Source organism: Panthera pardus, unplaced genomic scaffold (assembly GCF_024362965.1).
Source record: "Panthera pardus isolate Hobbes unplaced genomic scaffold, ASM2436296v1 HiC_scaffold_20, whole genome shotgun sequence".
Taxonomy (NCBI): Eukaryota; Metazoa; Chordata; class Mammalia; order Carnivora; family Felidae; genus Panthera; species Panthera pardus.
Genome location: NW_026526766.1, coordinates 7,600,497 through 7,617,298, shown reverse-complemented (window position 1 = coordinate 7,617,298; position 16,802 = coordinate 7,600,497). Strand labels below are relative to the sequence as shown.

General features: G+C 45.0%; 1 protein-coding gene across 1 annotated transcript in view; it reads right to left on the bottom strand.

The window, feature by feature from the left end:
• Positions 1-16,802, bottom strand: part of GLIS3 (GLIS family zinc finger 3) — a 298,713-nt gene that overhangs the window by 60,196 nt on the left and 221,715 nt on the right. The window contains 1 exon segment of the mRNA XM_053907755.1: positions 4,166-4,310. Coding sequence (XP_053763730.1) covers positions 4,166-4,310 — 145 coding nt within the window.

The window sequence follows — 16,802 nt, the reverse complement described above, 5'->3', positions numbered from 1 at the left end:
CTGCTTTTATATAGATCATGTTATTTGATCTTTGCAATTCTGTAAAGTTTAACCCATTGGGAAATTCGTGTGTCAATTTAGAACTTCTAATAAAGTCCCTAAGTTAACAACCACTTTTTGAGAGTAGACTGTACGAGGCACTTTCCTATAAAAATATTTCTAGCCCCTACAATTCTGTAAGCTGTCCTGAGATAGCAAATATATTCAACCTAAGAATACAGAAAAGGTATTAAAACATATACCCTAAAATTACATTAAAATACAACATTAACCATTTCATGAAGTATGTTAAATCCTGCATGGATTTCATATGGTGCTATTTATTACAAAATGTGGTGATATTGTGAGCGGGAAGGCTTCATTTCCCCATAATAAGGGTGAGGGGAAGGGAATGACAATATAGGACTTCAAAATTCCTGCCCTAAAATAAGCCTATTTTTCCTTCAATAATTCCCTATAATATCTGAGCATCACACTTCTATATCCTCCTAAAAAATCTAACGTTACATTCAAAATTTTAAAACTTCAAAAGAACTTTCAAGTTCCAAAACATGATCATTTTATATCTCAGTATTAGTGGTACCAATAAAATCCCACCATTCTTGCATATTTCCTTGTTCTAGGTGTATTAGTTCCTCACTTGACGGGTGATTTCCATGGGACTCAAACACCTCAACCACACCGGCCTCTATGGTGTCTTTATGGCTCAGGCCATCGGCAAAGACCACGTTTTATTGAATCTGTAGTACAGTTTCGATCTGGAAGGAGCCATAAGCTTGGTGACCACCTATGGTACAGATCACCCGCCATACAGCATGCTTTGTTAGTGAACAGACTCTCAACCAAGAGCAGGCAGTGGTCCAGGCTGTCCATGGTGCTGCAGACTCGTTATTCATGCATTCCTCTGCTTCATGAGTTCATCGAGGAAGCTGACAAGACCTTCTTCACAGGCATTAAGCCTTGGAAGTGGCAGTCACCCCTTGATCTACTGGCTGTGAAATACTTCTCCCTCAGATTATCAGCTAAATTACCTAAAAGTATAGGCTAGCCTGAAGCATTATCTAGATATCTAGGGCACAGAACTTCTGAACAACAGGGCAGAAGAGGTGAGGGAGCCATCCTTGAGAATTGCTCATCACTGTCCCAGCCTTCCCATTAGGTCACAAGATTGCTCTCAGGTTGGCTCAGGATCGGGTCTAGGGACCCCGGGATTTTCAGGATAGTAGGCAAGTAAACACCTCAATTGAAAGTAGTCCTCAGCGTGAACTCAAGCAATATTTTGGCTGCTTGAACCTGGAACGCTATTTCCTTCCACGGAAATAAAAGCCTTTTCTGGAAATCCTTTCCAATCACATTCTCTGGAAACGCTGTCTCAATAAGGGAAGCCAACATGTTAGGAGACTTGTAAGATTTGCAGGTGTGAGAACTGCCACCTTTCCTGTTCTTAGTGCTCTGCAAACCATCCCTCTCGGAATCTCACAGATGGTTGTTTACTAAGCCAGTACAAAGGTCCATTTCCAAATCATGACTTCTGCAAACTGAGTCCTCAGTCTTATGGCTTCTAGAAAATCCTGGTGCTCACTGCTGAACTGCTTCTGATCCTACATCCATACGTATTCAACAGGTTTCCCTCAAAATACTTTTCTGATACATCACTTTACTAGCACTTGGAATTGTAAGTGCTTAACAATCATTAAACAAATATTTCCTCGACTTTGTGTAACAGAACGTAAAAGGAAGGGCTCCGAGGGCTTTCACCATTTAGCCAAGTCTTTATCTTTGTCAAATTCCCTTCAAACTTAGGAGTTTACGCTAAACAAATCGATGAACAGCTTCAGTTTCCTTTGGCATTTTTCACTGTTTGGCTTCTTTCCACAGATCTGTAGTACAGGTTTGAAACTGGTAGGAACATGCACTCCTGGCACGTGCATTTCTAGCACTTTTTTTCAGGAAGGTTTAACATTTTCCTTGTGTGGTTTTCCCTCCTGCTTTGTTCTGCTCTGGGTTTGCTGTGTATTCAGCAAAACAGAAGACTTCATCAATTTTTCAAAAGAGCAAGAACAAAGGAAGTAAAGTAGGACCCGAGGGACACAGGCATGAAGGGAGAAGGAGGGGGCATAAACTTTCACGGCAGTGCACTAACTCCAGGAGCAAAATTCCAAGAACACGGTTCAAGCCGGATGGTCACCTGCCTGTTCCAAACGTCTCCAGAGTCACAGAAAATTCAAGTCAACAGAAGATGCTCTGTTGATACTATGGCAGCTCGGGTTCCTATGCCCATCACGGAAGCTTGCCTGCCACGGCTGGAGGCTCAAAGCTGGGAGCTCATAATCGTTTTGAAGACCACACACGGAAAAGTGTCAGGAGGAAGAAAAAAAAAAAAAAAGGAAATCTGTCTGGAGTGACGAAGCTGGTTCAACACAAATCTTTAAAAAAAAAAAAAACTTTAACCACACTCCCAGACATACAAAACACACATCAAGACAAACGTGCCTCCTCCGTTTGGAAAGTGAGCCATATCCTAGATGCCACACAGGGCAAAGGTACTATTGTTTTCCAAAGATAGAGATATCATGGCTTCCCAAACCCATTTCCAAGTTAAATGCAGTGAGACTAGCCCATTACCATCAACTCTCTATAGTGGGTGCTGGGCCCGCTTTTCAATCGATTCTGGTTGGCTTCCACTCTTAACTATGGGGTCCCAGGTCTTTACGAAGGTCATGGATTTATGGACTGAGGGACTAGGAATTGCTATGTAGCCTGTCATAAACTGGTTGCTAATTTAATGTGCTAGAATAAATGTTCCTATATCAAATATTTGGCAAATCAAACAGACATATGTGCAAACAAAAACGAGTCACGCTTTCTCATGTATATATCTAACACAAAATATTTATATGAGTTGATAACACTGTACTCTGGTGTATTTCATGTGTTTCTAGGTACCTGTAGCCGAAACGTCTGTAAGACTGGGTCTGCCCCTCAGATCTCCTAGGGTCTCAAATAGCAGAGGCTTTGTTTTCTCTAAGAGAAAGTACCCAGAGCAGCTGATAAAGGGCCACCAACAATGGGACAACATTAAGAATGTCCTGATGACGGACCCTCTCCAAGTATTTGCGTAACGCCCTTTGCCCTGAATTTGGATCAACTGAGAACTATCCAGTTAAGAAAAAGTCCTACAAACATGGCTTTTCCTAGCCTACAGTCATGCATCAGTAAGTTCTTAATTCTTTATGGCTTATGAGTACTTTCAAAAAGAAAAAAACCCCAGTTTTCTGCCAAAGCCTGGCTCCAGAATCAGATGGGGGTGGCTGTGGGACTTGTGATCCACAGATAATAGAAAATCCCCATTGTCTGGAAGGTGGGACTGGGGGAACTTTCGCTTTCATATTCATAGCATGACAGCAAGGGCTTTCCACGTGTGAGGGATGGCAACCAATTAGTTTGCACAGGTACATCATCATTACAGAGAGTGGAAAATGCACAAAAATCCAGGCAAACAAAGTAAACGGAAACAAATAACTTCCTTATTGCATATTAATCCTTTCTTATTTTTCCTTAGTAGATGAAAGTTTCCAAATATGGAGTCAGCTATCATTCAAACCCAGGCAGAAGGACGCCAGGCTGGGAGGGCCGTCTCATCCCACCCCCCCCCCCCCCCCCCACCGCCATCCCAGTGGTCCACAAACCATTCTTAAAGGGCGGCTTACTGATGTGAAATTCTTCTTAGAGACCTGGGGCTTCCTTTTGAAATGCAAACATGACAATAACTGTTCCATTAAGAAATCCACATGGAGCCTGTTACTTGCTTACAGCAGGGGGGGGGGGGGGGCGGCGGGGGGGGGGCACTTTTCCTTTGGGTCTAAGTCAAGTTAATAAATTTAAGATACCTGGGAGAGCTGGGTGCCCTGGACTTTTGGCAGATGTCCAGAACTAAAAGAGCTAATGCATTATTTTACTGTGTTTCTTTATGAGAAGAAACAGCCTGCTGCCAGCTCAGCTCAGGAATCAGATGGGGAGCAGGGGTGGGGGGCAACGTGGAGCCCCTGGATAAGGCAAAATACAGACGATCTTAGGAGAATTCTTCTCATGTGAGCATTCCCTTCAACCAGAGGGAAGGGCCTGGGGGAGGACAGTGGCCGTGGCCTCGGCTGGCCCTGGTTACCTGGATAGAGGTCAGGCCCGGGCCCCGGGGAGCGTCCCACCGCACTGTCGGCAGCGGCATCTCGCGGGGAAGTGGCCGAGGGCAGGGGCTGCACGGTGAGGCAATCCGTGAGCAGGTCGGGATGTAGCTCTGTGCTGGACCGCAACTAGGAGAAGGAGAAAACAGAAGACAGATGAGAAAGGAAAGCCGTTCCTTGGAACACTTCCCCGCAAAGGCATCGTGCCCTAAGGTTCGATGCGATGCAATTCAGCACACATATATTTATTAAATAGCAACAACCGTGGGTCAGCCATTGGGCTTAACAGAGAGTCAATAGGATGGTGACTTCTCCAGGGCTGATAACACCTGGCAGGTGATTCCGGAAAAGTACGCAGCTTAGAGGCAGATTTGACTTCGGTCTTTGATGTGTTTCTACTTCTGGGAACCCAGCTTCCAATTATATTTCCGTTTATTTGGTCTGTATCTTATCAGAACTTGTAGTGATAACAAAAACAGACTCAAGTATATTTGGTCCAGATTGGAAGGTGCTTTTAAAATAAAGAGGTATGACCAAGAAAATATCTCAGAGATAACTGAGAAACGCCCACTGAAATTTGGTGCCTACAGATTTTACATGAGAAGAAAATACATAGGTTAAATTTTAAAATATTATGGAGCACGATTCAAAGGAAAACTAACGTCATTAGCAGCAATAAAAACCCAACAGTCAGTTGCACATGCACGCACACACACACGCGCGCACACACACACACACACACAAATAAGGCACCACAATTTAGATCTTCATTTAATCATAATAGCAAAATACTTCTTTACATATTAAAGAGTTATATGTTTAAAAAAAAAAAAAAGGCAGGGATGCCTGGGTGGCTCAGTCGATTAAGCCTCTGACTTCGGCTCAGGTCATGATCTCACAGTTTGTGAGTTTGAGCCCCATGTGGGGCTCTGTGCTGACAGTTCAGAGCCTGGAGCCTGCTTTGAATTCTGTGTCTCCCTTTCTCTGCCCTTCCCATGCTCACACTCTGTCTCTCGCTCTCAAAAATAAACATTAAAAAAAATTTTTTTTAAATAAAGGCAAAAAAATCTAAGACTGAAGAATAGGTGAAAAATTATCTGATCTCTTTATGAAAAAGAATTCTGGGAGTGTAATTTGAATGGGGAAAAATCACAACGAGAAGTTTAGCTACAGGAAACATACAAACCTCTGCTTCTATAAAGACATAAAACCTTAAAAATATAGAACTATATTTGTTACATATACTGAGAATAGCATCTTCCGTGTTTAAAGAGAGCATATGAATTCATTTTGCCTTTATCAAGACAGAACTAAACCTTCAGATCTAGGGTTGGAGTACACTAACTCAGCCAACAAGTATTTATCGAGTGTCAGCTGCTCCTCTAGGCTCTGGGAATACTGGTATGGAGCTTCTCCTCTAGAGTGAACCCGGAAAATCCATGATGTCAGGGGGCACTGCTGCTGGGGAAGACCAATATACAGAGAAGGGAGACTGCGGATAGGAAGGACAGCGACCTTAGGTAGACAGCCTCTTGGAGAGGGCTCTGGAAAGGAGCCTGGGAAAGGGGGAGGGACTGAGCCCTGAAGATACGTCAGGGAAGAACCCACCGGCCCTGGGGTGCCTGGATCATCAGAGAAGAGTGAGACCGGAGCGACACCAGCTTGGGTCTTGGAGAAGGGAAACAAGACAGAACCAGGGACATAAGTGGGGAGAGACGGGATATGTTTACTAGAGCAGGAAAGGGCCTTCCAGATCATTTAAGGCTCTTAAACATTCTCTAGTCCAGAAATTACCTAATGAGTGGGGCAGGAAGCACACAGAGATTGCCTCACTGCACAGCCCTTGATAGGAAGAAAACATTTAAAAAAGGAGAACTACCGAGGTGCCTGGGTGGCTCAGTCGGTTAAGCGTGTGACTGGCTCAGATCATGATCTTGCCATTCGTGAGTTCAAGCCTCGCTGTGGGCTCTGTGCTGATAGCTCAGAGCCTAGAGCCTGCTTCAGATTCTGTGTCTCGCTCTCCCTCTCTCTCTCTCTCTCTCTCTCTGCCCCTCCCCTGCTTGCACTCTCCCTCTCCCTCTCTCTCAAAAATAACTAAATAATAAAGTTTAACTGACTGAGCCACACAGGCGCCCCTCCTCTGTTTTGTTTGTTTGTTTAATCCTTTCCTCCGCTTTCCAAGTTTTCTACATTCCGATGATGAGTTAGAACTGGCTTGCACCCATCTAAGAGAGCTGTTCGTGTGTATCTTTCCCAAACCGTCCAGACAATGATGTCAAACTTTGAGCTTGAACTTGGTCAGGTTGAGAATATTTACACCATGGAAATTGGCAAATGCTACAAACTGGGCCTTTTTCATCTGGAGAGCTGGTTAACTACTACTCTGATCAGAAAGAAAACCAGACACGCACACAAAACATCACTAAGTCGCTAGGCAGTAACTTCAGCATTCCTTGGACCTCAGCAAGCTTCATAAAGAGACAAACATATGTCCAGGTCTTAGTCCAAGAATATACAAATGGCATAGTGACCCCAAGTACAGAGAAAGAGCATTTAACACATGTAGTGAACGAGACATAATTACATTATAATTTCCTCAGCTTTGCCACATTGGAATCTCTGACCAAGACCATCTGAATTAGTGGCTAACCCTCTTAGGGCTTTTGGAAGGTATGTTTGTTATTTTGGTACTAACCTAACACATGCTGCATAAGAAAAACTGGAAAAAAATCCAGGCTTCGAATGAGTTCTGGTGATCACTTTTAATTTACATTTCATCATTACAACGTGATCTGGGGCCCACATGTTCTATGAAGCATAGACATGAACATCTCTCTGCTTTCTATTACTCTAGGGTTTTGTAGTTATCGCTACCAATTCGGTCTTTCCAAAAAATTTCATGGCCATGGACACTCCCGGAGTCAAAGCAGGCAACTCTTCCTTAGCTTCAACACATACTCATGGTTGCTAAGAGTGTAATTCTGCATGACTTTGTGGGGAGAGTTAATTTGGTTTTCTCTGGGATTAGGCATGGTTCTAGAAAGTGCTTCTTAAATTGAACAAGCCTTGAGGAACTTATGTGTAATTTCCAAAGGAAGACCACATGCATAGAAACGCAGCAACGATACGTAAGGTTAGTATTATTCTCTCCCTTCTGGATTATTTAAGGCTCTTAAACGTTCTCTAGTCCAGGGATTATCTAATGGGTGAGGCAGGGGGGTATAGCACGAGCTCCTGGGAGGGCTGTCATTCTATATAAAAGTTTTATATTCGGAGTAAGAAACCCAACTATTTATATAAGACAAATTACACAATGTATATTTCAGCATCTTCTTAGTTGCCAGGAACGTAAAGAAGATAGAAAGAGATTCTCCAATGAGGGATGATGTCTAACTATGGTTCTCCAATCTGGGCGTGTGTGAGAACCACCTGTAGGCCCCACCATAGAGCTGTTGACGTATTAGGTCTGGGGTACATTTATAACAAGTCCCCAGGTGGTGATGACGCTGTTGGTCTAGGGACCAGGCTTTCACAACCATTGGTCTCTACAAATCCTGATGCGCGGAGCTGAGACCTTTCTGTTTAAGGGAAGAGGAAATGAGTTGTAGAAATAAGGAATCCTAAAACCCGAATTGTCTTTAAGACCCGCGCCTCACGTGACGGCTGCTTATTATGTCTCCCTTGAGACCACGTAACAAGCAATGGTTACATGAGGTGTGGGTCTTAAACACAATTCGGATTTTTATCTTCTTTCACGGGAGTAAAAAAAAAAAAAAGTTAAGAAAATTTTTCATTACAGTCTAATCACCTATCCTTAGGAGATAGCAAAGAACTTGTCCTTTATGGAAACTTTATTGATCTTTACAGAAAGAAGTAGAATGTGACCCACTAATCATCAATTCGTCTACTTTAAAGGCCTGCTGTGTCTCATAACCAAGGGACCTCTATTTACGTCACAGAATGTGAAAGGCACTCCTGGAGTCGTTCAACTCCGTTGCCCTAACCAACACCCCTTAGTTCCAGAGTGCCACTGCCTGTCTTGATCTTTCTCGTTCATTCGCTGGAAAAATATTTCTTGGGCCTCAACCACACGCCAGGCACCATTCTAGTGGCCTGACGTACATCAGCAATCGAAGCAGACAAACAGGCCTCCTGAGGAGTCCCCATTCTGGAGGCAGTGAATGGTAAACAAACTAACCAGATAAGAAAATCGAACAGAAGGTGGCAACTGCTATAGAAAAAACGAGAAAAGGGTAAGGGCAGCTGCACTGGGCCGGAATGGGAATGTAGGGGGACTGTAGCCTCACTGGGAAGATATATTCGAGTCTGAAGGAGCTGGGGAAATGAGCTAAGTGCCTATCAAGGGGAAGAGAGTTCTAGAAGGAGAGAAGTAGGCAGAGCACGGCCTTGCTGTCTGCAAATAGCCCATCTATCATGGCTGCTCCCTCCTCCTGCCTGGCCTTCCTCCCCCCAGTGTAACTTCTCCAAGCCCCGGTTTCCGGCTAGCTGCCTGAAGGAAGCCTCTCACGACCAGGCCGGCCCACACTGCCTCCCATGGTACAGGGACAGCTGCGGGACCTGCTTTCAACAATCCTGCGACTGGACATGTGTTTGGGGCTTTGTTTCCTGTTACGACTTCCATCTGCACAATTGTGTTACGAAGTCCGTGAGGACCTGGCTGACTGGCTGCCCTTTTACACTTTGGAAACTCTACAGCCGGCGTCGGGGCAGACCATTCGGTGAGGACTAGGTCTGTAAGAACGAGACACAACGCTTCGTCTAAAGGAGGTTATGATCTCTAGTGGTGTGTGTGTGTGTGTCTAGAAAATACGATGTGGCCATGTCTCAGTTAACCCTAACGATGGAGGATCTGGAAAGACACAGATGATCGTAACTGTAGCAGAAAGGCTGATGATGTTTGGCCCACGTCCATCCCGCCCCCGATCCCTTTGATTAGCCCTGTGCTGACCCCCTGCCCCAGCTTTGGTGTCCCCTTCCCCTGGTCTCCGTGTACTTTCCGGCCAACAGCTGGCAGACCACTCCCCACCCCAAACACACATATGAACGGCTGACGTGTGCTCCTTTGTCTCTCAGCGGGGCAAACTTTGAGGCATAATTTGTGCTCCAGAACCCCCTATGGGGCTCTAGAGCTCCTGCCTAGCCCCTTTCCCTTCCCCATCCCTGTCCCAGGTTCTCCCGGGAGCACTCCTTTAAGAACTCATGCACCCCAGCCCTTGGCCCACAGTCTGCTTCCAGGAGCACCCAACTTAGTAGACACCCCCAAATTCATCTGATTTGGTTCAGGAATGCACCAGCCCATCAGCAGCACTGAAAGAGGTTCAGATGCACACCTTTTCCTCCTCTCCAATGCTTGCTCTGCCCACACCCTGGGGGTATGGTAAACTGATGATTACTGAAAGTGGGGTGTTCTGAGCCTTTACCATAAGGCTAAAAGTATGACCAGGGAGTCTAATTTACAAGAATACTCAGCATCCAAGGTGCCTCATGTGTCCCTGGGGCCAAACCTTCGTCTTACGCGTGACTTCCCACTGCAACCTGGCTAAGGGGCTCTCAGACTCGGCTTGACTCCTTACGGTAGTGGGCAACTTACGTCATCTTGGCAGGAAGCTTCAACTTTAGACAGTGCTGATTGTCGGGAAGTATTATTATTGCAGATGGAGTCCTGATCCGGCTCTTAGTGACTTTTAGGAATGCATGCGTCTTTCTCTTCATGGAGAAAGGCTCGTGGACATACTAGGAAGAAAGGAGACATCTCCGCGTCTCAGAAACCAATCTGTGAGTCTTGGAGTATTAATGATCCTCATCTTCAACGACCCATTTTAGGGCTTAGTTTCTCAGCCTATCCAGGTGCAAGTAAACAAATTGGCTCCTTAGCTTCTGTGCAATCTCCCATTATGAAATATTTGTTCCAAATGATAGTTTTTCAACGTTAATAATGAAATCACCCATCAAGGCTTGACAAGGTTCCTACATTTGGAAACTTGAGCTGCTTCCCTAACAATGCAGGGATTTTTCCTAATATATAAAAACAAGGCACCGTCAATTGTGATTTGTATTTGTTTTTTGTTCAAGACTATTCTGTTAATGTTTATAAGCTCTCGAAACAAGAGACGGAAATTCTACTCCCGTCATTTTCTCATTTCAGATATGATTGAATAATCGTCCAAGATTAAGTGAGTCAAGTGGAAATAATTAGGAAAGGGAAAAAGGCCCAGATTCTCCAATTTTCAGTTCCATTACATTTTATTCCAAGAGCAAAGGCATTCTGTTGGTCTCAAGCGAGACATACTTCCAAAGAAAACGAGGCACAATCAAAGGCCTTTTGTTTTCCTGTTCTCCAATGAGCACAGTCTATCTGGGCTATGCATGTTTATGCATCACCTTATAGGGATTCCTTTGTTCTCCAGAAATCAAATGCCACCAAAATATGTTTCTGAAGAAACTCAGCCAGAAGGAAAGACAAGTAGGATTATTTTTCCAGAGGGTTAAGGTTTAGTACCAGAACATTCTCATCAAGCATTCTCTATGACGCTTTGAGCAATGTGGATCTTGGGGAATTAACTCATTGCCAAAAGCCTTAAAAATAATTACAACGAATTAACCTATTATATTAATTACAATTAATTTCCAGTTGAATCTAAAAACTCTCTCTCTAGGGGATTCCTCAGCACTGACATTTATGAAGTGGCTTTGGCCTATCATAGGTAATTAATCTCCAACAATCTGCTATCAAATTCGTTTCCTTCGGGAGTGACCAATTTACAAAAGCAAAAGAAATGATAGTGAAGACTTAGAAAAACAGAACTGGAAGAAACCTCTTTGGGAACATGAGGTATTGGCCAGTCAGGCACCTGAATTTCTGTAACCTATTTACTTAGCAGTGACACCAAAGGCCCAAAATTTTGTCCACGGCCAATTAACGAACATGCCGAACTATCCGAATAGATACACTTTGTAAGCGACGTAAAAAATCTGTCCCAGTATAGATACAAGAAAACTACTGGTTATTCAGTCAAAAATGGTGGTTGAGGGAAACTATTCACAGAAACAGAATTTCAGAGTAAAAAGGAACCAGGGTCCAATCTTCCTACGCATCTGCTCTGTGACTGTGCTGTCCAGGAGAGCTTGCTTCCATAATGGAAGTTCAGCTCTGTCCTAATAAGTAGCCACTAGTCACATGTGAGTAATGGGCACTTGAAATGTGGTTCGTGCAACCGAGGAACCAAATTTTAAGGTGATTTAACTTAATTTTAAGTAATTTAAATTTCAATGCATGGTATCGAAGTGCCCGGTGACAACACTGCACAGCACGGTGGCAGCCTGGCCTTTGTCTAAATGCCTCTGACAACTCATTTCCCTACAACTTGGGTTCAACGGGTCTGATCATTAGAAAGTTTTGCCTCCCATGGAACCGTGATCTGTCTCACCGCGATTCCCACTCACAGGGGCTCACCTCTCCCCTTCTCCCGCAGACCTCACGGAGTCACTTGGCTCACTGTCTGCTTTATGGCTCTGTGAATATTTGAGAAGCCTCGAAATGCTGCAGTTATCACAGAATTTCAGCCCTGAGAGGGGCCGTGGTTTAGTGTGTCTGAACGTCTATAGATTTTATACAGGTAAGAGAATACGTACGCAGGAGGAGTTCGGGTGTTTCAGTTTAGCAAACCGTGGTTCAGCTACTGTGGGGTCCTGGGCAGGTATATTCACTAGCCTGAGTGTAGTTTCCCTTCTATAAAATCAGGCTGATAGCACTGAGCTGTGTCAGTTGTAGATTCAGAGAGGACTTAATGCCTGACTCACAGAAGTCACTTACCTAAAATGTCAGTCCCTGCTCTCCCACACAGTGGATTATTCCACTCATCACCCCACTTACTCTCACCACCAGACCTAACTGGACGTGCAAACGTGTAAATGACATCCCAGTACTGATGGACTGAACTAGCTGTCTGACCAGGACAAACACATCCCGTGTTCTCGACTCTCCACTTTTATCCTTGCAGCCTAGAAGAATCAGTAGCTTTCAAAACTCCACGTTAGACACACTCTCTCTCTCTCATTCATTCATTCGGCACATTTACCGAGCCCTTACCATGCGTCCAAAACTATGATAGGTCTAGCAGATAAAGGAGTGTACAAGATAACTCAGCTCGGTGTCCTTGTGGAGTTGAGAGAATGGCTCAGATAAAACTTGCTACTAAGTAAAATCCCGACGTCTTTTCTCACATGGGAAGCTCTGTATTTCTGGGGGTCCTTTATATTCAGAAGCTGACTCTTCAAAGCCCTGTTGTCATTGGGGGGGAGGGGGGGACAGGATCTCTCGGCTGTATACTACGTGATTCTGTCGCTCAGCTGGCTGCTTCATTTCCTACTTCAGTGCCATTTGCAAACGGGATCAAAGTATTCGCTGGCACCAGAATTGATGTTAAATCTCAGTCCCAGAGGGAGTTATCTCTGAAAAATAGCACATGCCCTACTGACATGAAGCCATTAACAGCCACTTACACAACAGCTTATCTGTGATACAGATCATGAAAGGTAAGAGTGTAGGCTCTGGACCCAGAATACCTGGGTTTGAGCTTCCGTATCCTTACTTATGAAATGTTAGACAACAATAAACAAGTTGTTTCACATCTCTTTAGCTCGGTTTTCTCTGTAAGACGTGGCTAATGCCACATAATTTACACGGTTGTTGGTGGTAGGTTATCATGAGATAAGTATTTCACTAACTCATGGTTTAGAGCATTCAATAATTTCTACTGTTTCTTTTTCCATTAATATCCAGCGTGGAAGCACCACAGCACTGTTTAACATGTATTTTATTTTTCTTTTTCTCCTATTGTTTTAGGTATTTCCCTCTCTGTCTTTTTGTATCATATGGGGGTCATATGGATCAAATTCGAATTCAAATTCAAATTCACAACTTCAAAGTTCAGTTCCCCCACCTACTGATGTGAGGCCTTTGGCACAATGTGTCACCTCAAAAGGCTTCAGTAGCATCCTCTGCAGAATGGGTGTGAGAACACCAACTCTATGTGGGGTTATTACAGTATGACATGAGGTGACCCACGGAAAGTGGCTCGCGTAACACATAGTTAACTGTCTTTTCCTCACTAGAAGCTATTACGGTTGTCGGGAGGGATTCCCTGGGGTCTCGTTTATCTTCAGAAGATAGAGTCTGGGGCCACGCGGTATCTGGATCGAGATGTTAGCGTAGTTTTCATGCACAAATATCACCCTGAAATTATTCTATCTCAGAAGAATACAGCTAGCTTTCATTCTCTTGGAAAAGTCTAAAGTAAATTAGAAATCAAAACCAACAAGACCTTTCCAGAACCCTGGTGGGGGGTGGAGGGGGGATTTCTACCTCTACATGTCGCACTTATGAGGTCGGTAGTACTCTCTAGAAATCCCGGGCAGAGGTGGGGGCGAGCTTTGAGAGGATGTTGAAATCAGAAAGGCAGGCAGCTTGGATTTTCTGTATCGCTACGTTTGTAAAAGCACCATTTTCTTCCTAAGTCAATATTATTCTAAAACTGACACCGAGAATCTTACGGTTTTTTGTTTTTTTTTTCTGAGTGAAAAACGATATGCAAATGGACACAGTCTAAGGTGGATTCAAACTACATTTGGAGGAACATCGCAAAGCAGAACGTGAAACCGAAGGGTGGATTGGGTATTTAAGACAACTAGAGAAGTAGTAATTAGGAATTTCACAGGTCACCAAAAAACATCCTCCTTCACCCTTCGGGGCCTGGTTGTGAGGTCCTGAAGATGAAGACCTTGTCCCTCCCACAGCTTCGTGACTCCCCCTGACAGCGGCTCCGTGCGCTAATGTGGCCACACACATGCTATCCCATCCAGCCAAGTGTAGCATTTTTCTTCCTAGTCAAGTGTCCTCCAAGTTTAATTAAAGCAGCCAGCTATCTAGCAATTACTTCCCCCGTCCGTCTTACCGCATCCGTATTGTCTCCCTTTGAATTGATTTCTGACTACAGCCCCTGCCTGTGCTACAGCTGAGCCAATGTGGGGAGAGACTAGCGGCAGAACTCATCCCCCCACCCCGCCTTTCACTGCATTAAAATGAATTGTCGGAAAAAGATTTAAAGCTGATTTCAACCAGTCTTTGGACCATTTTTAAAATGCCTGCTTGTAACAGTTGAAGGCTGTCATTTGCACGGAGAGGCCCTGCTGTCCGTTCTCCCGCCGGAGCCGTGCTCCGCACTCGGGTTAATTTCCCCAAGCTCGGTGCTGACCGTGCCAGGTCCCCACCCGCAAAGCCCTGTGGGGTCCCTCCACCAAGCGTCACCTACAGCCCCGACCGTCGGCTCTGCCAGGCTGGCTCTCGCTTGGCCCTCGTGGCCCATGCCCCAGGCCCGTGAGCCACGTGGAGCCCAGACGCTCTCCTCCATACCGCTCGTCCACGTCTCCCACTGTACCTCCGGCCACGAGCCTCCTGTACCTGGAGTCCCCTTCGCGCCAGACTCTACAACCTGCAACACATCGTGCGTGCTCTCCGAGGCCCTCTTCCTTGAAGCGTCCCCGGGTCTTCCAATCCCAGAGTCACTTGTTCATTCTCAAGTGGCAAGGGCAATTTCTATCACCCTTGATGGGACTCGTAGTTTCCTACACTGTATAGTAACTTATTTATAAACTGTGTGTGTGTGTGTGTGTGTGTGTGTGTGTGTGTGTGTGTCATAGAAGACAAAAAGCTCCTTATAAACAGAACGTGTCTGTTTGCTCATGTAAGCTAAAATAGTGCTTCTTTCCACGTGAAAGGGACTCTGTAAATGTTTGGGGAGATGGGTCAACAATGAACAAATCAAAAAATGAATTAACAGGTGCTAAGAATTCGTTAATCCATGCTTATCCTTAAGAGCGGCCCCTAAAGACAGATAAAATCCTGTCTTCCCGAGATACAAAGGGAAAACGAGCGGAGCAGTTTAAGCACACTGAGATGATCAACTAAGAATAAAACAGGAAGTAGCCAAGCGAAACCTTAACAGAAGTTAAAAAAATAGACACTTGGGAAGTTTATTTCCTCATACTGCTCAGTCCCTGGTCATGCCAGGTTTCACCAGATAACATGAGTCCTCTTTATCTACTGCCTCTTGGAATGTACAAACAAGCAGTCTTTCCAATTGGAAATGCTAGTTCCTTACTATCTCCCTCCCTGTCTCTCATTCATCTGGAAGGGCTGGGAACAAATCCAAATTGCTACCTTTGCTTTTAAAGACTCGACACGTAGCACGTATCTGGGAAGCAGAAAACAGAAATTTTGAGCCGAGTGGGCCCCAGATACACCCTAGCCCCCTTGGTGACCACCTACGCAGGCAGGACAATAGCTTCTATCTTCTGACATCTGGCTGAGTGAGTGACCAGCCATGGCCCTGGTTCCCCTGGTCACCACACAGCCTAACATTCTTCCAGAGTCTTTTTCCCCCTGAGGTAATGTCGTCAACCTAAGAGCTCACCCATGGTGTATTTTTGTCAATGCAGAGAAGTATTTTACTGAAAGTAATTTCCCCTCTCTCGTCCCAGGACCGTATGCCTTAGAGTGATCCATGAATCATGTGACCTTTGGCTCCTTTGGGGAAACGATGGTCTTCTCTCGAGTCATCAGAAAGAAGGCCTGGTTCAGAGAAGTTCTCTAGGGTGAAACCCCGGGCGGCAAGTGGAGTCTTCTAGAGGCTTCCTGTAGTCTCTGCAGCTCCCGCCAAAGTGATTTCCATGTTCAGAATGTACCGTTCCTCCTTTGGACACCGACAATACTTGGTCTTTCGGCTTACCATCCATGAACTCTAATGAGCTCCAATCTCCTCTCAAAAAATTAACCCTGTCCCAGAAATCCAGACTAGACAGACACTAAGTCCAAGGGAAGCTAGGGGGTGGGGGATGACGAGGGCTGCCAGCAGTGACTCGTGGTGCAAGGGTTCCATCTCAGACGCTCTGTCCTAGACTAGATCAGTCCTGTTTCTTCTGACAGAACGGGGAGAAAGAACACTGGGTCAAGACGAGGGATTAGAAGCAGGTCGTTGCCAATGCTGCACGCACTCCTCTAAGCTAGACAGCACGGATGCCGTTTCTCTTCCCCACATGTCCTGTCATCTGGAGGCCTTAGCGTGGACACTTTTGTTCCCAAGGTCTACAAGGAGCTTCAAACTCGGCGGTCGGCCATGTCTATCTCCACTCTCACACACTCTCACATCTGTCTTCACGATGAGCGCCCCCTTGGGAAGATGTTATTCTTGGAAGTAATTTCACATTCTGACACTGCAGAAAGCTAGCACAAGCTACAGCTACTTCAGATCTCTGCAAAGAGCGCTGTGCACTGGTAACTTTTAGTCCACTAGAAACGGAGGCATCAAAGCACTACTCCGTATATGCTAAGAGAAGGAAAAGTGCCACGAAAAACATGTCTTCCTGCAGTCCCCAATAATTCTCCTGAGTAGAACGAGGAAAAACCGATGGGCTGTGGAGTCAAACAACCAACACCGGAAGCCAGTGGCGGGGGCATGTTTTGGGTCTGACTTTAAAGACAGAAAATCAGGTTATGTTCATTTCGTCAGAAATCAACAAGTCAGTGGTACCCCATGTAAAAGA